At 39.5% G+C, this 22,938-nt stretch overlaps 1 protein-coding gene across 3 annotated transcripts in view; it reads left to right on the top strand.

The window, feature by feature from the left end:
- Window positions 1–8,050, top strand: part of LOC112118507 (spindle and kinetochore-associated protein 3) — a 34,598-nt gene extending 26,548 nt beyond the window's left edge. For 2 of the 3 annotated variants that reach the window (XM_024216887.2, XM_024216863.2), the window contains exons 5-10: window positions 663–1,089; window positions 4,344–4,453; window positions 5,285–5,469; window positions 5,727–5,936; window positions 6,145–6,263; window positions 7,687–8,050. In XM_024216887.2, coding sequence (XP_024072655.1) covers window positions 663–1,089; window positions 4,344–4,453; window positions 5,285–5,469; window positions 5,727–5,936; window positions 6,145–6,263; window positions 7,687–7,720 — 1,085 coding nt within the window. In that variant the 3' untranslated portion in view covers window positions 7,721–8,050. Of the gene's footprint in view, window positions 1–662; window positions 1,090–4,343; window positions 4,454–5,284; window positions 5,470–5,726; window positions 5,937–6,144; window positions 6,264–7,370 lie in introns of all 3 variants that reach the window. The other variant, XM_026653596.1, reaches the window with a different exon arrangement.
- The last annotated feature ends 14,888 nt before the right edge of the window (window positions 8,051–22,938 follow it).

Here is a 22,938-nt window from a genome sequence, read left to right as displayed (position 1 = left end):
GCACATTTTCACAGTTTTCTATTAACTCTTTGTCAGTGTTGTTTTTCTTAAGAGCAGTCCAGCTGTTGCGACACTTTCTTCTATAATCTTTCCTCCTTCTCCAAATAATATTCCCTGAATTTGAGAAAATGTCTGTTTTTAACCACCTTTCCATTGTAGGGTTTTGTGTCGTTTCCATTGGCACCTTCTAGTATCAAGAAAATATTTACTTCATTTTTCAAATGAATTGCTTTTTTTTGTTTTGTTTAAAAGTAAACATTATTCTCTCCCCCTCCATAGCCCTCAACATTTTGGTACATATTAATTTGCTTTCTATAGTTTTCAGATTTTAGTGATCATTGTGCAGGAGAGTTAAAATATTCTTTTCTTTTAACCATTTCATTATTGAAATAAGTACACCAGAAGTTCCTTTGGATTCCTGTTACATTTAACAGGATTTCAATTTTACAGCCATAGCCATTGACTACACGGCACTTCTGCACAAGAGCAGGGGACTGTGCCAGCATATCTGATTGTAGAGATTAAGGAGTAAAATGAAAATAAGTCCATTATATATCATATTTAGCCTAGGATTACAAAATAAGTCTTGTTTTCTTAGTCTATAAACAGTTCTTAAGTGGTAACTGAAATTTCTGAATTATCCTTTGTTTTTAATAAAACAGTGGAGGACGAGGAGGAAGTTAACCATGCATCTAAGGTATCTGACCAAGCTAACTCTGATCAAGAGAAAGTGGAAGATATGTCTAGCTTTCCTGCATGTATTGGGAAAACATCTGTGCCTAAGGATCCCCTGCGTAACCCACAGCTTTCAGATTTCGGTCTTTCACAGTACGCATTCTCCAGAACTTGGGATGTGATGGATGTACAATCCCAGACAAATATGCATAAAGAAGATTCAAGAAATAGAATTCCAACTCCCAAACAGACCCCATATATAGTGCCCAAAACACCAAAATGTACATTAAAGATGGATGATTATGAATCTTTAACTCCAAAGCTTGAACATTTTGGCATTAGTGAACATACCATGTGTTTGAATGAAGACTATACAATGGCACTTATTAATAAAAATGTTCAGACAAGAAAAAAGTAAGTAGATGTTTTTAACTTCAGACTATCCTGTGTTTTCTGTAGTAGTTTTCTCTGATTGTACTAGTTTCTTGCAATTTTCTGATGGTATGTGATCCTTTTTTTCATATTGATTTCCAGCTTTGTTAGTGTTGCATTTTGAAAAAAAACACTATATATACACACACACTCTCTCCCTCTCTCCCCCCCCCCCCCCCCCCCCCCGTGCCAGACACTGCTGTATTGGATACCCTAGATAAATTGCGTCTTTCTGCAAATTTTGTGCCTTCTAAAGATTTTAAATTTTCCAGTTTGAGTAGGTTCCATATGATAGAGACAGTCAGATCTGAAGACTTTGGCTTTCATTAACCTCAGATTTGGGTTCAGATATTAATAAACATTGTCCTATGCAGTAATCATTTGAATTCACTCTCACCTGTTCTTTGTTGCAATAATCTGGGATATTCCTTTCAAATCTTGTAGCAATTCCTGTTTTGGTCTCCATTTTCATTACTGTAAGTGTATCTGTTTTGGGATTATACTTTGATAATATCTAAAATAAAACATTAAAGGAATTACAGAGGTAATTATCTGAGCAAGAATTCAAAGCATTTGAGAACTGATTTAAAGCTATTTCTTGATAATGCTGTCTGAGTTATGGATGGGCAATAAAAGGTGATTTTTTTTTTTTTAAGTTAGCACTTTTAAAAGCAGTTACCAGCTGTAATGTAGTCCAGTTTTTGTTTTTTTGGAAACTAATTTTTCAGAAAACCAAAGACTGATAAAAAATGTTTACAATTTTTAATAGTCATGGAAATATTGTTTTTATCAAATAGATACTCCCTTGTAGTAGCTGCAACACAAGCACGGCAGCATGGAGAACTTCAAAGTCAAACTGGTATTTTTAAGGGTCTGACTTCTAAAATGGGTACATCTGGTTTTAAAAGTCAGGTCCTCATTGTCCATAGCTGAATGAAACAGAAGAAATACACAGCATAATAAGCAACAGAGAGTCCTGTGGCACCTTTAAGACTAACAGATGTATTGGAGCATAAGCTTTCGTGGGTGAATGCCCACTTCGTCGGATGCTTGTGAATTCACCCACGAAAGCTTATGCTCCAATACATCTGTTAGTCTTAAAGGTGCCACAGGACTCTCTGTTGCTTTTTACAGATCCAGACTAAGACGACTACCCCTCTGATACTTGACAGCATAATAAGTAAATTATATTTTTAAAATAATTTAGGTTGTAATAATCTAAAGTGAGGTTATTAAAATAGGTGAAGTGTGTTTTTTCACAATATCCTTTTAAATTCTACAACTCAGTTTCTCTTAATGATTTATTTCACTTAATGAAAGAGTTAGCATATGGAGTGACAGAAAAGGGCTGATAATGAAAACTGTCACAACTTTAATTATGAAGTCAGTGTTAGTTCCCTGGGACTTCTATAATTGACTCTATATTATTTTTTAAAACTCAAATGGAAAGTTTGTAGTAGAATTAAACAGAAATCACAGCATAGTTGGCTGTTTTTCCTTCACACTTACTGAGTAGGTGGATATATATATATATTTTTTTGATCAATCTTAAAATTCAAATTCTTTAAAAATCAACTCTCCAGACAGACATTATGCTGTTGCTATGATGCCAATGTATGTTAGAACTAGTGGCTTGAATTGTAAATACTACAAGCACAGGCAATTCAGTTATTTTGCCTTTTTCTATACATATGAAAAATTGACATGATAATTTCCCACATATATTCCACCCATTGGCTATTCTGTGGCTGCTATTTCACTCCCCACTCTGTGGACTTGTAAAGGAATCAGTCTCAATTCATGTCTGCATCATTCTGCGGAGCCTGCACTTGGGGTGGAGGGGAGCTGATGGGAGGCTGCCGGCCCACCCTGGTTCCAAGCTCCCATGGCCAAACAACGTTATAAGTAAACATTGCACAACTTCAAATGAGTATGTTCTCTAATAGATCAGCGATGTAACAATGAAACAACATTAACCAGCACGATGTTAAGTGAGGAGTTACTGCAGTTTAATTTTTGTTTCATTTGCCCTGCAGGATAACAATCCTCTTCTTGCACTTTCTCTTTCCTGACTCTTTCTTGTCAGGCATATAGTGCATAAAGTATGCAGAAAGATTTTACATGCTTTTAAGCAGGCTAATTTTTGTAAATAAGACTCTGTAAAATTTAATTAGTTTATTAATTTAATGGGAAGAATCTGTATAAAGTTTGATATGTGTCTGTAGCCAGAGTGACACAAAGTAGACTTATTAAATGTCATTTTTAAACACCTATAACTTAAAATGGTTTGACTAATTGCTTTCAAAAATAATTCTAGCATACTTAAAGTATTTCCCCAATTTTTTTAGCTAGAAATACTTTTCCTGTGCAAAACTATAAGGGATATGAAAATGGGTCTTGTAATGAAACTCGGGTTGCAACCTTCATGGAACTGCTATTAAGTAGATAATCAGTGTAACGTAACCTGTAACTCAAACAGCTTGACCAATTTTCCCGAAGCTTTAGGGGGAAAAATTCTCCTTAGTCTTGAGTAACTTTGGCAATTTTCAAGCCAAACTAACTTGCCTAGCCAGTAGGGAGATAAATATATGGGTCTTAAAATGGAACCTGGTTGCAACCTTAAAGAGACATCAACTTAAAATCATACAACAGCACTTCAGGTATAGTCATGGGAATTCCCATATCAGATCAGACCTGTCAGTACCTTATGTTTAAGGGGAAGGTTCAAGAATCCCTGTTGGACAATTATGGAATCTGTGCTCATAGGGAAAACAGGGCTGGGAAACAACTTCCTCTGTCTTTCTCGTTGCTAATCTTCCTCCTCTGCTGTATAGATTTCAGGCAAGAGGGAGAGACAATGTAAAATAAAATGGAAATATGGACTCTAAAATCAGATCAAGTGTGGGACAAGACAACCTGAAACTACTTTTAACTTTTTTCTTTTTTCCAGAATGACTAGGTTTCAAATCTCTTGGGCAATTGATAGGGCATGGATAGATTGCTGCACTTGTACGCTATGAACTACGGGATTTGAACCATAGCTTTCTTTGAGGACAAGAATGTGTGTAGTCTTATGTATTTATACAATTCCTAGCACAATCCTGATCCTGATCAGGCCTCTGGGTGTAACTGCTATATAAATGTTTAGTAAGTTGACAATATACCTTTAATCATGGAACCATAGTCATGGTATTTTAATATCACTTTTGATGTATTTTTTTAATCCCAATCTGTAGTTTTCCTAAGGAAGATGATAATGAAATGTGTGTGGCAGCAGAAACATCATCAAAGTCCAGGGAAATCATGGTTACTCCTGGACCAGCAATGAAAACACCTAGCGAAAATGGTAAATTCAAACTATTTGGAATTAATAGTGGTAATTTTCAATTAATTCTGGAGTAAACTTTCTGCATTGACAGTTCAGGTTTGATACTTGTTTGCATTATAAGGGTTCAGAAAATTAATTTTAAAGGGTACAAAAGAAGGTGGGTTTGGCAGTGTGTAAATCTAGCATCCAGACTTAAAGATATATATTTGTTTTCTCTCCTATCTCCAACACCATCATCCACAGAGACCAAATATGTTACTCTGTGAGTCTTACACCTTCAGAACTTAATCGTTGCTTCAGTAATTTTAAACTTATTTATTAAAAGAACAGGAATGAAAAGAACCGGAATGAAATTACGTTAGAATAAGCTGACCTGGTATTATAACTTGTAACTCTTTCAAGATAGCTGTACAGTATCTTAAAAGAGAAAAATGAGACATACTTCAGAAGGTGTATGAAGATCTTAGAGCAAAATTGTACACTGACAGATATTTAAAATTTGGAAAAATGGAAGATACGTTTATGTAAGAGATTTGTTCAGAAATCTGATGTAGATATGTTTTAAGCAAGAGAACTGGTTCTTGAATGTGGATATTGCTATGGATTTGAACCTAACATTTGCCTTGTATAGATGGCCTAAAGCGTCTAACCTTAAAGATCCTTCTAATTTAGTTATGTCTTCACAGTGGTAAAATGGTCAGCTAGTATTATACTTTCATGCTGTTTTGGGATGTGTAAATACACAAAAATTGTTACTACAGTCTCTAATACAGAATTGTAAAATTGAACTGTTATAGATGCCCTATGTATTCAAGAATGTAAAATTATTACTCATACCCATTATTTTAGCTGTTGATTGCCTGGCTTCTCCTTTGATACCTGTGTTCTGCACTCCTGGTCTGAAAATTCCTTCCAGAAAGGACAATACCATCTTACCCAAATCCCCGAAGATGAAAGAATCAAATATTTCTAATCAGACAGCAACACCCACTCTTCCAGACTTTGAAACAGGCTGGCTAAAAACAGAAAGTAAAGTAAGTGCTTAAATATCATTTTAGTAATCATATTTACTCTGTGACAAGTGAAAATGTACTTAGATATAATTTTTTAAATGAGTCAGTAATGGCCTTCCCTTCCCACACTGCTTTTGTGGGCAAGTGTATCACTGTAGAACCAATCTCCGTAACATCAACTTGAAGTAATTAATAGCATTCTTAATTTGTCTAATAAAACTAAACTAGTTGAAGACATTTTACTATAAATTTGAATACAATTATCATCTTTTATACAGCCATTAAAGGGGAACAAGGCTGAGTCATTGCCAGAGATTGATGTGACAGTTAAACAACACAAAGAAGATTGTGCTCCTCCTATTTTAAGTTCTGACATGTATCTTGAACATCTCGGAAGACCCTCTCTTCCAAAAATATCTGACTATGAAAATCTCCTTAATACTCCTCCGCCTCCAGAAATAACAAAGATACCAGAAGACATTCTGCAGGTTGTTTTTACTTACTTCTTGTGTGTGTTTGTGCCTGTGGAATCTGCATTCTGTTATCAGATCAGTGGTGTGGAAGACTACTTCATTTTACCAGATTTGAATCTGGAAATTTTTTGCTGCTTTCAGTTGAAAATGTATAAACCATAGTCATAGTTTGAATTCTTGCTCAGATAATTACCTCTTTAATCTCTTTAATGTTTTATTTTAGATATTATCAAAGTATAATCCCAAAACAGATACATCTACAGTAATGAAAATGGAGACCAAAACAGGAATTGCTACAAGATTTGAAAGGAATATCCCAGATTATTGCAACAAAGAGAACAGGTGAGAGTGAATTCCCCAGATGTACTAAAGAAATTGAATTGATATAATTTAGGGGAGTATATTTGGAGAAGATACATTCATTTAGAAATTAATATTTGCTCTCAGATCAGCTACCAAAACAACCCTTCTTTGTTGTGTCTTAATAAATGTGCAATATTTGGCCTGGTATTTATGGTGACTTTCTTAAGGTTCCTTTTCTGTTTGGTCTGTAGTTCATACAAATATATATTTGTGTACAACTAATAACTTCATTTTTTATAAATAGCCAGAATAAATTCATAGAATTTAAAATGATCATGTTCAGCTGTATAACTACCAAAATTGAAGGAGTTGTGACCTGGCAAATATATAAAAGTGTGTGCTATATCAGTGGTGGGGAATACATAGCCGCTTCCCATACTAACTGGCCAGAACTGTGGCAGTCTAGTAATTAAAGAAGACATAGGACAGATTACTGTACCCTTCCCAAATGGCATGTGTGTATATATGCAAATACAATTACTTCATGACTCTGGGAGAATTGACTATGAAGAATGTAAACAGTCAAGAAATACTGCTTACGCCTTTATTAATCAGGAAGGAACCCAAGTATCCTTTAAATGTGCAGTCCAAGGACTTAATCAAATCTAATGCTCATTCTTGTACAAAGGAGGACAGGAAAAAAATTAATGTCATAAAACTCTGTAACTTTTTTACCTTTTCTTTCTTCAAGGGCTCTTTGCCCACTCCCTGAGAACCAATGCCCAAATGGTTTCTTCAGACGTTGTACTGTTCAAGATTAGGTCACTAAAACCGGGAACAGAAATAACCACCTGTGACTTAAATGACCAATCACGCAGCCCAAATAGCAAATTTTGAATACTCAAATGTTTGCAGCAAATAGTTTGTGAACAAATCTATAGGTTGAAACAAGTTTGCACAACATATCTGAGCAATTCTGCATAATGGATAAATTAGTAAAAATCCTGTTCAGATTGATCAGGAAAAGAATTTGTGACAAATAACTTGACCTACTATGGATATCTCACACAGGATGATATTTCTCTGCTTCAGTGTTCTTTATTGTGCTTGTTGCTTACTCTGATATTAAACTTGTAATTGCTACAGATTTTAGAGTATTGGTGAGGAAAAGACAAGTCTTCTTCAGAGTTAAGGCCATCATACCACAGTATTCATGAGAGCCCTGAATGAAACTGAGAACACTCTGGCTTACATCAGCTAGTATGTTTGATATTGGGATCCACTCTAGTTCTGTATCAAATAGAATAAAGCTTTAATTTAGATGGACTTTTTCCCTGTCAAGCAAGATTTACAAAGAAATGCCTCTTTCAAAGGCTTTCTGTTTGAACTGACAAACTTAGTTCTCTTTGTTGAAGACACTACTGAAATGTTAAATAAACTTCTGTTCTGGATATATTTGCAGAGGATATTCTGAATCTATCAAATCAAATGATTGAGAGTGAGCTGGGCATGGTTCTGGATTTTGAGCCACATTCATGGATCTTCTGAGTCTTACAGAACTTAAAGCATTTGAAGAAATAGAAAACCAGTGAAAAAAGACCTATATCTCAATTTCTAATAACTTTCAGCAAGTCCCAAGGAAAACTCTCATGGAAAAGAGATGTATATTGTCATAACTTTGCCTTTCTTCGACAAAATACATCTCCATGGCACTAGCTGCAAACTTGGAAGTGGGAGGCACAGGAGAAAGTGGACTTCTTATACACAGGACCTGGGGCGAGTAAAATCGTTTTAATTAACAATTTGTACTAAATCTCATATTAAAATAAAGCACTCTCAAAAATATATTTGTGCTACATTTCTATGTTAGTGATGATGTGGTTCAAATTGCTTTGCAGAATAATCCTTCATTTAATTCAGAACTGGTGACATATTCCATATGATTATTTCTGTCTGCTTACACATGTTTGTGCAGTATACTAGAGAGAAGAGGATGATTCAAATAATACACTAAACTGAAACTTCAATATGCTGCCTTAGAAAGTAAAATCTCTAAATCTTTCACTTACATTATACATCTTGTTAAGAGCACTGAATTTAAGGTCAACATTTTATTAAAATATCTGTTTTGTTGTCTGTAACCAGGAAGCTGAAAGCCACTCCAGTGACTGAAGAACTAGAAAGAGGAATAAATACAGTGTTACATAAACAGCTTCTAAATAAGGAACTGCTTATGCACATACACTAAGAAATTGGTTCTCTCTTTGGGGCGGGGAGAGAAACAAGATGAAGAGGAAATGAGAGAACTGTATTGAAAAACATTTTATAAAAAAAAGACAGGGAGGTGTTAAATATTTGACCCACTTTAGATAGATATAATGTGAAAGATAGTTGCAAATGCTGAATTGTTTTAATGAATTTTTGAAAAGATCATTCCTAATCACATCACTTTTGATCCATGCAAAGTGATGGTGGTTTGTAGTTATCAGCCTGAATTCCAGCACTCTCCTCCCAAGTAGTCCTTATTTTCAGAGGCCTTGTTATCCATAACGGGGCCTGAGAGGCATTACAAGCAGGAAAACCAATAATAAAGAACTGCTTAAATCCTGTCCCTTAAAAGCAGTCTGATACAGAGGAAATTACCTGTACTGATTTGAAAGGAAAACGCTAGCAAGAGGCAACTCTGAATGTTATAGGCAACAGACTTCTGCTGCACAGTTCCTCTCATTATTCATAACGAATGGGTAATTCCTCCTACCTCTAGAATTTGGAGGCAATCCACTGTTGTTGCTGGGAGCTCTGAGACTAAGCCCTTCCCTTTGGCTTAGGCCACCAAAATTGCTGCCTCAGGCCGAGGAACAAGTTGGTAGTTCAGTTTCTCCCAACCAATTTGTTTTAACAAATTAATTAATTTATTTATTTATGCAGTAGTGACTTCATTTCAGCTTCTAGTTCTTCTCTCCCTCTTCTGAGCTGAGGACTTACTGGAGCATTGATGCTCTAACCCTCTAGTTCTTCCAGAATAGCACTTCTTGACTGCACTCCCTTTGCCCTGCACTACAGCAGCAAAGAAGCCCTGTAAGCATTGAACCAAGTTCAAGAGGTGCTGTACACTGCTTTTCAGGAGCATCAGAGGGGGAGCTATGCCCTACTTCCAACGAGCCACAGACCCTTGCTCTGCCAGTGCATGGGGCTTCAGAGGCTGAGCTATGCATAATGTGCCATCTTTCTCCTGTAAACAGCCAGGGTAAGTAACATACACATTACCGAAAGAGAGAAACCCCCACCCCCAAAAAACTAAAAACACTGACTCCTCCGAGACAGGAAGCCAGTTGCAGGTGAGGAGCTCATTAATATTAATAATATTGCTTCCACTTACTCTAATTTTGCTTATCTCTTGCTTTGAGGACATCAGATCCAAAAAGTGTGCTTCTGATTAAAATCAAATGTTAAACTGAAATGAAATGAAACCTAAAATTTCCTAAATTTAAGAACCTAAGTTTGGTACAGCACTAGTCCCACCAATAAAAAATATAGTCAAACCTTCCAAAAGATCCCAAAGACCATAAAAATGAGGACAGTACACCAAAATTTCAAAGCCTCAACTGGCTATTCAGACAAGAAATGATTCATGTACTTAGTAAGGAAAACTTACTACTTGGCAATCAAATGGCTCATCGCATAGGGATATGAATCTTGCTTTGGGTGTGAAGTCTTGGATTTACATTCAGATCAGGTCCTTGCAGATGTGTGTAAAATGCTTTTAGCAATTTTTCCTGGGACTTGATGTGATTTGTGGCAAGAGCAATGGCTCCTAACTGAGTGGCTTCAAGGAAGTTGTGTTATACCCATCAATGTTCAGGGAGGACAGACATGATAAAAAAGGAGGCGGTGTTGCATTAGATAAGAATATATACACTTGTTCTGATGAAGGAGATGAAAGGCAGAACAGTTGATAGTCGTTGGGTAAAAATAATAGGGGTGACACCATGATAGGGGTCTACTATAGACCACCAAGTCTGGAAGAGGCATTTCAAGAACAAACAACTGGAATATCCAACACAAGACCTGGTAGCCCAGACATCTGTTGGAAAAATAAAATGCCAAAACACAATTTCCAATAAGTTTTTGGAATGTATTGGAGACAAATTTTTTGTTTCAGAAGGTGGAGCAAGTAAGCATAGGGACAGCCATTTTAGATTTGATTCTGACCAACAGGGAAGAATTCATAGTGAATCTGAAGGTTGAAGGTAACTTGAATGAAAATGATTGTGAAATGATAGCTTTCATGATTTTAAGAAAAGGAAGGAGTGAGAGCAGCAGAATAAGGATAATGGACTTTAACAAACTCCAAGAACTGGTAGGGAAGGTCCCATGGGAAGGAAATCTAAGACAATAAAGGAGTTCAGGAGAGGTGGGAGTTTTTCAAGGAGACAGTATTAAAGGCATAACTGCAAATTATCCCATTGCGAAAGAAAGAGGAAGAATAGTAGGAGGCCAGTCTGGCTCCATCAGGAGATCTTTAATGACCTGAAAATAAAAAAGGAAAGCTATAAAAAGTGGGAACATGAACAAATTGCTAAGGAGGAGTACAAAAGAACAGCACAAGCATGTAGGGACAAAATCAGAAAAGCGAAGACACAAAGTGAATTACCCTCGCAAGGGATATAAAAGGCAATAAGACGAGGTTCTTTAAATATATTAGGAGCAAGAGAAAGACAACAGAAACTGTAGGTCCTTTGTGTAGCAAGGAAGGAGAGCTAATAAACAACGTCAAGAAAGCCAAGATGGTTAATGCCTATTTTGCTTCAGACTAGACGGTTAATGGTCACCAGATACTCACCACAATTAATATTAACAACAAGGAGGAAGGAATGCAAGCCAGAATAGGGAAAGAACAAGTTAAAGAATATTTAGATGTATTCAGTTTGGCAGGGCCTGATGAAATTCGTCCTAGGGCATTTAAGGAACTATCTGAAGCAATTTCAAAACGGTTAGCAGTTATCTTTGAGAACTCCTGAAGGACAAGAGATGTTCCAGAAGACTGGACAAAGTACAGTAAACATGGTACCTAGCTTTAAAGAGCAGAGCGGACCCTAATTATAGACCAGTCAGCCTAACTTCAATATCTGGATAGATACTGGAACAAATTATTAAACAAAAACAGTTTGTAAAAACCTAAAGGACAATAGTTATAACGAATAACCAACCTAATTTTCTTCTTTAACAGGATTACTGGCCTAGTGGATAGAGGGAAAGCAGTAGCTATGATATATCTTGATTTTAGTAAGGCTTTAGTCTTTAGTCCCCCATGACATTCTCCTAAGCAAACAAAGGAAATGCAATCGAGATTAAATTATTGTAAGGAGGGTGCATGATTGGTTGAAAGACCAGACTTAAAGAGTAGTTATCAATGGTTCGCTGTCAGACTTAGAGGGCACTTCTAGTGGGGTTTCACAGGGGTCTGTCCTCTGTCCGGAGCTATTAAATATTTTCATTAATAACTTTGATAATGGATTGGAGAGTATGCTCATAACATTTTCAGATTTACACCAAGATGGGAGGAATTACAAGCACATTGGAGAACAGAATCAGACTTCAAAATGACCTTGACAAATTGGAGAATTGGTCTGAATTCAACAAGATGAAATTCAATAAAGATTAACTGCAAAGTTAAAAATTAGGAAAGAAAAATTAAATGCACAACTATAAAATGGGGAATAACTGGCTAGGTGGTAGTGCTGCTTAAAAGGAGTTGAGGGTTATAGTGGACCACAAATTGAAAAAGTCAACAATGTGATGCTGTTGTGAAAAAGGCTAATATTCTGAGATGATATTTGATAGGAGTGTTATGTTAGACCTGGGAGGTAACTGTCCCGCACTACTTGGCACTGGTGAGGCCTCAGCTGGAGTAACGTGCCCAATTCTTGGTGCCACACTTTAGAAAAGATGTGGACAAACTGAAGACAGGCTAGAGGAGAGCGACAAAAATGATAAAAGGTTTAGCAAACCTGATCTCTGAAGAAAGGTTTAAAAAACGGCATGCTTAGACTTGAGAAAAGAAGATTTCAGTTATGTTAAGGGCTGTTATAAAGAAGATGGTCAATTGTTCTCCATGTCTACTGAAGGTAGGACAAGAAGGCTTAATCTGCATCAAGGGCATTTTATGTTAGATATTAGGAGAAAACTTTCTAACTGTAAGGGTAGTAAGATCTGGAACAGGTTTCCAAGGGCGGTTGTGGAATCCCCATCATTAGAGGGTTTTATGATCAGGTTGGACAAACATCTGTCAGGGGTTGGCTAGGTTTACTTGTTTCTGTCAACACGGGGGTGCACTTGATGACTTCTTGAGGTTCTTTCCAGCCCTATATTTCTATGATTCTATAGCAATCGGCCATCCTAAACAGACACGCTGTGTATCCAAATTTACAGGTGTTGAAGATGTTTGAGGAATCAGAGAAATTAGTATCTGAGAATTCAGAGAGGCCTTGATCCTCACTATTAAATCCCACATAGCAAATCTGTCACTAGCAAGAGTATTCCAGAAGAGGCTATTCCCCTAGCAGAGGGAAAAATCTGGAGCTGAAGCTCCCAAGGAAACCTAGATACATTTTCTTCCCAAACCATTAAACTCCTTACTGAGAGAGAGGCAACATGAGCATTTCTGTATAAGAGCTTACAGTTCTTCCATAAGGCTTCCTTTGGATCTACCCTGTATACCCATAATCTTAAGCAACATCTGGTGGTATTCACAGCAAGTCTCGGATTGCAAGTTATGCCATTTTACCTCTTCAAGCACAACATCCCATTCTGTTACTCAGCTTCTCTCCTCATTCATTGCTAATGGGTTAATGCCCTCCGCCTATGGAACTTGGAGGCGGTCCAATGTTACTGAAAGCTCCAGTGCTAAGCCCTACTCTTCTGCTCAGGCTACCAGATTTTCTACCCCTGCTAGTTAAACCAGTTGGAAATTTAGTTTCCACCTACCCATTTTGTTTTATAACTTTAATTTTTATTTTTCTGTGCAGTACTTAGTCTTTCTTCCTTTCCCCCTGTATTAGGTGTTTGGCAGAGTGGGGGCTTTAACGACTTGGATCTGCTTCAGCCCCTGCCCCTGCCAGACTCTTCTCCGTCAGGCATGGCAGAGCTGTCTTGGTCCATGTCTGTGCTAGGGTGCTACAACGACATAGCTATGGATCCACAGCTAGAGAAATGTGGGCTTGGCAGAACTACCATTAAGTGCATACATAATTGGTTAAACAATCGCAAACAAAAAATAACTATTAATGGAATGATGTCAAACAGGAGGGAGGTCTCAAGTGGGGTTCCACAGGGATATGTTCTAGGTCCGGTGTTGTTTAATATCTTTATTAATTACCTAGATGTAGGAATAGAGAGCATACTGATCAAATTTGCAGATGACACAAAGCTAGGCGGGTTCCCAATACTTTGGAGGATAGAGCTAAAATTCAGAGGGATCTTGATAAATTGGAGACCTGGGCTATAGACAACAAAGTGAAATTCAACAAAGACAAATGTAAGGTACTACGCTTAGGGGGAAAAAAACCAAATGCACAAATACAGAATGGGGGATACCTGGTTTGGCAGCAGCACTGCTGAGGAGAATCGGGGAGCTGTGGTGGATCACAACCTCGGCATGAGTCAGCAATGCGATGCTGTTGCAAAAAAAAAGTAAATACAGTTTTAGGTTGCATTAACGGAGGCGTAGCATGCAAGTCACAGGAGTTGATGGTACCGTTCTACTTGGTACTGGTTAGACCTCAGCTGGAGTACTGTGTCCAATTTTGGTCACCAATGTATAGAAAGGATGTAGAGAAACTGGAAAGGCTCCAGAGGTAAGTGACAAAGATGATCAAAGGGACAGAATACAAGCCATATGAGCAAAGGCTGGAGGAACTGGGTATGTTTAATTTTGAAAAGAGGAGATTAAGGGCGGAGATGATAGCGATCTTCAAATACTTGAAAGGCTGCCATAAGAAAAGGTGGAGGAAAGTTGTTCTCTTGCCGCAGAGGGCAGGACAAGAGGCAATGGGTTCAAGCAACAGCATAGCAGATTTAGATTAAATCTCAGGGAAAAACCTCCTAACTGTAAGCACAGTGGGATACCCTGCTTAGGGAGGTTGTGGAAGCTCCTTCACTGAAGGTTTTCAAGAAGAGGCTGGATAGCCATCTGTCTTGGATGGTTTAGATACAACAAATCCTGCATCTTAGCAGGGGGTTAGACTAGATGACCCTTGTGGTCCCTTCTAACCCTATGAGTCTGACCCCAGCTGTGTCTACACTGGAGGTTAGGTCAGCATAGCTATGGTGCTCTGGGGCATGGATTTTCTATACCCCTGAGCACCATAGCTATGTCAACCTAAGTTTTAAGTGTAAATCAGGCCTAAGTGGTGCTTCCTCTGTGAGGCAGCATTTACAGAGCGTGATGTGCCAGGGCATAGGGCTCAGAGTCAGATCAGCATCTCACGTCCTGTCCCTGTCCCCCACCCAAATCCTGAGGAGTTATGCAAACTCCAGAAAAGCCCAATCAGGAGCTTCTGAGCACTTGAGGAGAGAGTCTAAGATAGAGGATACCAGCTGGCTGGCTATGGGGTAAGTCCTGTTTCCCCCATCCCCTAGATACTGAAGTGTACCCTCAGCTCCTTGAGAGAAGCAAGGCTCCTACACAGCTCACCTTCCTCTACACAGGGATAAGTCTTGCAAATCCTAGAGAGACTGGGCCCCAAATAGGCAAACACAAATGTCTCCTTAACAAGGCAGCAATTAATATTAATGAACAAGTGGGGCTAAACCACTTCTTTGCCTTCTCCCCCTGAGGGAGTTTTACTGGGGCTTTTCTACGCAGTGGCTCTCACAGTGGTCTGTATCAAGCTCACCACTCCTTCACAAAGCATCTTTGGACTTTCAGAGAAGCCTGTTCCTCCTGTGCAGCTCTGACTCACGTTGCAGTATAATGGGAATTTTGCCTGTCTGTCTTTCAGCCTACGGTCCCTCACTCTGACTGCCTGGGAAGTGGGCTCAAATTTCAGGCAGTGGTGGAATTAGGGTGACCACCCATCCCTTATTTTAAGGGACACCTGCCTTATTTCATTGATTTGTCCCTTAGGGTGCACCACCCTTATTTTAAGATGCATTGAAATATATTAAAACTGATCCTAAGTACCATTTTAAATGTTAAATTGAAGCTAACGATAATTCCATTGTACATTTGAGGGCAATAGAAATGTACATTTGCGAGAAAAATACATGATATTCTAAGGGAAATTGTGTTTCCCTGAAACGTCCCTTAAATTAAAGTGTTCTCTTATTTTTCATGTGGCTTTCCCTTATTTCCATCCAACAAAGGTGGTCACCCTAAGTGCAATAGGAATTGAGCCTTTTGACCATCAGCCATTAAACCCTTGTTCTGCTAGGGGGAAAGGGTCTTAGAATCTGAAAGGCAGGAAAGAGTCTCTTTCTGACCACCACTTCCCAGCTCCAGAAGATGGCTCCAGAGGAAAGTGTAAAGACTAGGACCACTTCAGACAGTCTGTGACCAGAACAGAGATACATGGGGATCTACTCTTACATGTACCACCTTTCTTAGGGTTCTTTTAATTTCAATTGCTTAACAAAAGAAAAGACCTCAAGAGTTGAATTTAGTTATGTAGAGTTTTGTTACATATTAACAACAGCAACTAATAATATAGGGTAGAAGAAGACAACAAGAGTAGTGACTATGATTTGGCTAACAAACTAGAATACTGGTTGATATAACTAACAGATACAGCAATTCCATGCAATATATTTGGGAGATCTTAACACAGTAAGTTAATGTATCATTGTGGACCATGGACTGTGTATAATTCCATGGGGGAAAGTGACCACAGCTCCTCCAGGAAATAAGAACAAGGGGGGGAGGGGGAAAATAGGCAAATTCACTCAGGTTGTAACACCTCCAGAGAAGTACCATCACCTGGAGAGGCTATACAATACTATTTCAAACTGGATTCTCCAGAGACCAGTGGACAAAAGACTTTTGGATAAATAGCCTGAGTTTAAGCTGGCTTAACGCCTTTTTCTGATCCAGCAAATGGTCAGGATATTCTGTCCAAAGGGGGTCGCAATCCTTCCTGGAAAGGGTTAGAAGGACATTGACCCTACTGAGGTGCCATAAGACTTACGAGTGACCTCTGATAAGATTTTAGCATATGTGTAGGTTCTTTTATTGTTTTTTATGTTTTCTCTAATGCTTTCTCAAGAATAAACATGCTTATAAAGAGCTGGCAATTACAGCTGTTCATAAGTCTTCAGAGAGAAAGCAAAGTGCAGACATTCTGGGGATATCCTAGTATAGGCCGGGAACTGTGAAGCCTGGAAAAATTCTTGGTCAGGAGGGAGAGAGATGCAGGTCTCTGCCCAAGAGAGATGACCGCTGAGAAGCTGGAAGCTTAGAATGGGTACCCTTGAGGCACCACAGAGGGGGAATTCATGCAGTTGCCGTGAACTGTGATAATAATCATTCAGGTTTTCAGAATCAAACCACAATAGAGAACAACACTTATACTTAAGGCTGTGAGTTTGTCACAGATTCTGTGACTTTCTGGGACCTCCATGACTTCTGCAGTGGCTGGTGCAGCTGGCCCAGGGGGCAAAAGACAGGCAAAATTCCCATTACACTGCAACCTGAGTCAGGGCTGCACAGGAGGAACAGGCTTCTCTGGAAGTCTAGAGATGCTTCAGGGTGAAGGAGTGGTGAGCTTGATACAGACCACTGTGAGAGCCACTGCGTAGAAAAGCCCCAGTAAAATTCTCTCAGGGGGAGAAGTTTCAGGCCACTGCCCCCAGCAGGAGGATTTTGAGTGTGAGAGGGGGGTTCAGGGTTGGGGCACAGGAGTGGATGAGGGCTCTGGGTGGCGTTTACCTTGTGGGGCTCCCTGGAAGCAGCGACATCTCCCTCCCTCAGCTGCCTTTGCCCACAGGCACCGCCCCTGCAGCTCCCATTGACCGGGGTTCCAGGCCAATGGGAGCTGCGGAGCCTGCACTTGGGGCGGGGACAGTACGCAGAGCTAGGAGCTGAGGGAGGGACATGTTGCTGCTTCCGGGAAGCTGCAAGGAGCCAGGTAGGGAGCCTGCCAGACCCCAGTACCAGCGGGGGTCCCGGGCCACACACTGCCACCTATGCCCCCCAGGCTGCCCTCCCACAAGCACCCGCGGCCCCTCCCCCGGGCGGGCCCTCCCCCCCAAGATTTAGTCAGGGGTATATAGTACAAGTCATGGACAGGTCCCGGGCCGTGAATTTTTGTTTACTGCCCGTGACCTGTCCATGACTTTTACTAAAAATACCTTTGACTAAAACATACTTATTTATACTCAATCATTATCTCGAGACGGTCATTTTATTTCGATTTTTGACTGAGTCCCTCAGAATCATGTCTCACTTGTGCAAATGTTTAACTCCAGTGTTGCTAACACAATGTTCCTTAAACACTAGCTAGTTTGCTCTGGTCAGCAACTTACCTCCTCAAGTCACTTGCTGTGGGTCCCTTTGCAGCACATCTGTTAACCAACTTTGTAGTTATTGTTCAAGTTGCAGTTTCTTCATCAACACTGCTACCTGCTGAAATGTCCAGTTTAAAGTTCATATAATTTATAGAAAGTTACTCCATATTCTTTGATGTTCTTTAAACTTGTTTTAATAGTCCATTATATTATGCAAGGTCACTTCAAGAACTGTTGTTCTCCAGCAAGCCAGGACAGCTCTATAAATCTTACATTTCTGTTCTTGTTTTAACAACAAAGGTGGAACCGTGGTGTCTATGGAAGAACTGAGTCTGCATTATTAATAGGTTACATTTCTGATTAGTGCACTCTGATCAAATGTCCTTATAAGCACATTCTTTGGTTTTAGTTTAGTTTCCTCTTTCAGCAGTTATTTCACTAGCTTGATTGCCTTAGTTCTTCACTTTATCACTTAAACTAAAAGAAAAAAAATATGAACATAACCCCTTTCTTTCCTAACAGGATTGCCCATGAGGTAAACCCCTATCATTAAAGTTTACAATATTTGACCCACAGATGTATTACTTATACTTGACTTCCTTTTTATATACATTTAAATTATAATATTAAATTCCACCCAGTTCCTTATTTTACTACTGTATCTGGCATATCATACAATATCTTAATGTTCTTCGAGTGCTTGTTCATGTCCATTCCATGTCAGATTTGTGTGCTCGCCATATGCACCAGTGTCAGAAGTTTTTTCCCTCAGTGGTATCTGTAGGGATTGGCTCTGGCACCCTCTGGAGTCACATGTGAATGCACCAGTATAAGGGGTGCCACCTGCCCCCCTTTCAGTTCCTTCTTACCACCAGTGACGGTGCTGGAACGTTTCTCTTGCCGTGGCAAGCATGTATCTATCAGTTCTTCTCTAAACCATTTTAGTGTATATAGTTCTTAGGTAGTAGTTTCCTAGTGTAGCTGTTAGAAATAAGTTAGTCCCCTAAAGGACTTAGCCCATGGATGGGACATGCCCCGGTCACTGAGCTTCAAACTTGGTGAGCAGTGCAAGAAACCCATACCCATCAGTGATACCCACCAGAGCTGCTTAAAGTGTCTGGGAGACACACACATCCTAGCACCAGCAGGCGCCCTGGAGGCCCCCAGAACACCAACAATTTAGTCAGGGGTAAATAGTAAAAATCATGGGCATGTCACATGTCTGTGAATTTTTGTTTATTGCCCGTGACCTGTCCATGACTTTTACTGAAAATGCCCATGACTAAATCTTAGCCTTACTTATAGGTCACCCTCAAATTCAGGTCCTCTCATGAAACTTTCTCACACATAGATATTTTAGAACTCAGGGCAGCCATCCACCAGGAAAGTAAGGCTTTCCTGGCTCTTCTTCAGAGATCAGCAATTCCAGTGCTGATGGACACCACAGCAATGCAGTGTATAAACAGACAAAGGGGAGCAAAATCATCCCCACTCTATCAGGAAGCCACATGTCTAAAGGAGTCTATTTTGCAGGAGATTTTACTAATAGTTCTGCACCTTCCTGGTCTTCACAACACGCTGGTAGACCAGCTCAATAGGGACTTCTTCAGAAATGAGAGGTCTCTCAAAGATTCAGTTGTACAGTAGCATCATTTGCATATGGGGATTCCCAAAAGTAGAAATGTTTGTATTGAACCACCAATTTAATCAATACTGTACTATTTGCTATCCCTATCCATCAGCATAATAAACAGCATGTAACAAATATTGACTAATCATCCTCCTATCCAGGGCCACAATGTAGTTTCCTCCCCTAGAATTGCAAAATTCCTGAAGGGGACTCATGCTTCACCCCCCACCCACCCGGGGGCTCCCCTCCAGTTGTAGAGCCCCTCCTCACTCGGATCACCAGAGCATTGATGGATTCCCTCTTTGAACCCTTAGCATCCTGCTCCCTTGCTCACCTGTCAATGAAAACTACTTTCCTGGTGGCCATTACATCAGCTAGGAGAGTAGATGAGATTCAGTCTCTTATGTCAGTGGTGTTTCATGAGGACAGGGTTACTCTTAGACCTTACACAGTTTCTGCCCATGTTTGTCTCTCAGTTCCCTGTAAACCAGTCCCAGTTTTCTTTCCTAGACCTCATTCTTATCTGAGGTGAGGCAAAGTCTCACACACTCGATGTAGTGAGAGCGCTGTAATTCTATCTAGCGGAAAAAGATAATTGAGGAACACACCCTGACTATTTGTGACCTTTACTGATGAGGTCAATGGGCAACCTATAGCCACAGAGAGGTTATCCAAGTGGGTGTCTGACTATGTAAGAATATGTTATTTATTAGCCAGGCAAGGTCCCCTGAGCCATTCCACTGGCTGCCAGGTTGGATAATATTCCCATACCTGAGATGTGTAGAGCAGCTACATGGAGCTCAATCCACACATTTATCACTCACTGTTCCCTAATGCAGGCCTCCTGATTGGAGGACAATTTTGGTAGAGTTGTCCTTGGTCTTTAGTCAAGTAGGACTCTTCATACACACCTCCAAGCAATTGGCAACTGCTTGTTAGTTACTAATAGTGAAATGTGTGTTAGACAGTTACTTGAAGAAGAAAGAATGGTTACTTACCATACAGTAACTATGCTTCTAGGTGTGTTGTCCATGTGGATTCCACAACCCACCCTCCTTCCCCGATACGACAGTCCGACTCCTCTGGGATTCTGTATTGGTGAAGGAATTGAGGAGTGGTTGGGCCTGCTCTGCCCTTAATACCCTTGGGTTGTGGGGCATGAGGGCACCCATGGTGCAGGTGCAGCCCCAGCAGACAATGGTAGCCAAAAAGAATCCAGTTTTGAGTGCTTGTGTGCGCACCAAGAGTGGAATCTGTGTGGACAACACATCTCAAAGAACCACAGTTACTGCAGGGTAAGGAACCATTATTTTTCTTTGCCTCTGATTCAGAGCAGGCTGTGTGTCTTTGCTAATAAAAGCTGATTTTTGTGGCACAATATTAGGAGAGATCATGCTCATAATACCACAGTGGTGGTGATCCAGACTTTCCAAATTTAAGCATGAATGAATTTTGCATTACCCATATTAAAAGCCCAGATACAATCCTTAAACTGCTGATGACTAAAAAGATTAAATTACAGAAATCTTAACCAAGCATAAATCTCATTTGACTTTCACATAGTGTTCCTGCTTATCTTTTGGGGTTCTCAGAGTGGTAAAGGGAAACTGCAAAGGGTTTGCTACTCAACAATTTGATACCAAACTAATGAAAAACGTATTTGACACTTTAAAAAAACAGTGTTATATTTTAACAAAATTTCCTTCTTCAGAGGTCTGCTGCAGATTTCCTAGCTTTTGTCAGTAAGTAAATATTACAAGTACCATAAACAAGAAATGGAATGGTTTTGTGATTCATACTTGTATTGTTATTCTGTCTTAGAAACCAGAGGCCCCGTATACAGCTGAACTGTTCTCAAGAATATGACTTGTAGTCTAGGTTGGCAACCACTGTTAGCATGAATTGTTGTTGAAAATAATTCATGCTAACATTCTTTAAGTGCCACTGTAGGAAGGGCCTGAAAGTCTGTATCTCAAGAACTTGACTAAAATCTGGTGGTCCCATACAGGTTTTACTTCTCTAATAACATGATTTTTAATCTGTTTGTTCTTGTTTTAGAATATAAAGCATGGGAAACAATGTAATCTGCTTATATCCACAATTGCATTAGTTGAGAAAAAATGTCTTACATTGTCCTGCATAGAAGCCTCTTAAAGGAGTAAATGATCTGTTATGTCTAAGAAGAATTTTGCCTGATCTTAAACACAAACGGGGGGAGATGTCACAGTGTAATGAATCATCCCAAACCAGTTGCCAAATACTTAAAATGATACAGCATTCCTGTTAGTTCCTTCTGCTGTTTGTTTTTTAAATCTCTGGACCAATAGCTATATTCTGAGCTTTCATGGTTATTTGTGTATGTCTTGGGTTTGTTGTGGTCTATATAATTTGCCTTGTTTGACGTTAAAATGCATGTCATTATTCAGAGCTTTAAAAATCCACCCACCTGGGATGAGGGCCATCAACATCTGCAGTTAGTGTAGGGGCTGCCCTATATTTTCAGTGTATCATTAACAGTTGTGTGTGTTTTTTTCTGTTGGGTCACAATACAGAAATATTACCACTTGTGAGGAGCTAGGACAACATCCAATGGCCATTCTGCAGAATCACAGGAATTGCATTCCAAGGGAAAAAGAACAGGAGTACTTGTGGCACCTTAGAGACTAACAAATTTATTTGAGCATAAGCTTTCGTGGGCTACAGCCCACTTCATCGGATGCATAGAATGGAACATATAGTGAGGAGATATATATACATACAGAGAACATGAAAAGGTGGGAGTTCCCCTACCAACTCTAAGAGGCTAATTAATTAAGATGAGCTATTGTCAGCAGGAGAAAAACACTTTTGTAGTGATAATCGAGATAAACTGTCTTAAATGGGCTGACAAGAAGGTGTGAGGATACTTAACATGGGGAAATAGATTCAATGTGTGTAATGGCTCAGCCATTCCCAGTCTTTATTTAAGCCTAAATTGATAGTATCTAATTTACATATTAATTCAAGTTCAGCAGTTTCTCGTTGGAGTCTGTTTTTGAAGCTTTTCTGTTGCAAAATTGCCACCTTTAAATCTGTTACTGAATGGCCAGAGATGTTGAAGTGTTCTCCTACTGGTCTTTGAATGTTATGATTCCTGATGTCAGATTTGTGTCCATTTATTCTTTTGCGTAGAGACTGTCCGGTTTGGCCAATGTACATGGCACATGATGGCATATATCACATTGGTAGATGTGCAGGTGAACGAGCCCCTGATGGCGTGGCTGATGTGATTAGGTCCTATGATGGTGTCACTTGAATAGATATGTGGACAGAGTTGGCATCGGGCTTTGTTGCAAGGATAGGTTCTGTGGTGTGTGGTTGCTGGTGAGTGTTTGCTTCAGGTTGGGGGGCTGTCTGTAGGCGAGGACAGGTCTGTTTCCCAACCTGAAGCAAATACTCACCAGCAACCACACACCACAGAACAAAAACACTAACCCAGGAACCTATCCTTGCAACAAAGCCCGATGCCAATTCTGTCCACATATCTATTCAAGTGACACCATTCTATGCATCCAATGAAGTGGGCTGTAGCCCACGAAAGCT

Source organism: Terrapene carolina, unplaced genomic scaffold (genome assembly GCF_002925995.2).
Source record: "Terrapene carolina triunguis isolate 2854851 unplaced genomic scaffold, T_m_triunguis-2.0 Scaffold141, whole genome shotgun sequence".
Lineage (NCBI taxonomy): Eukaryota > Metazoa > Chordata > Testudines > Emydidae > Terrapene > Terrapene triunguis.
This window is presented reverse-complemented; position numbering and strand designations above follow the sequence as displayed.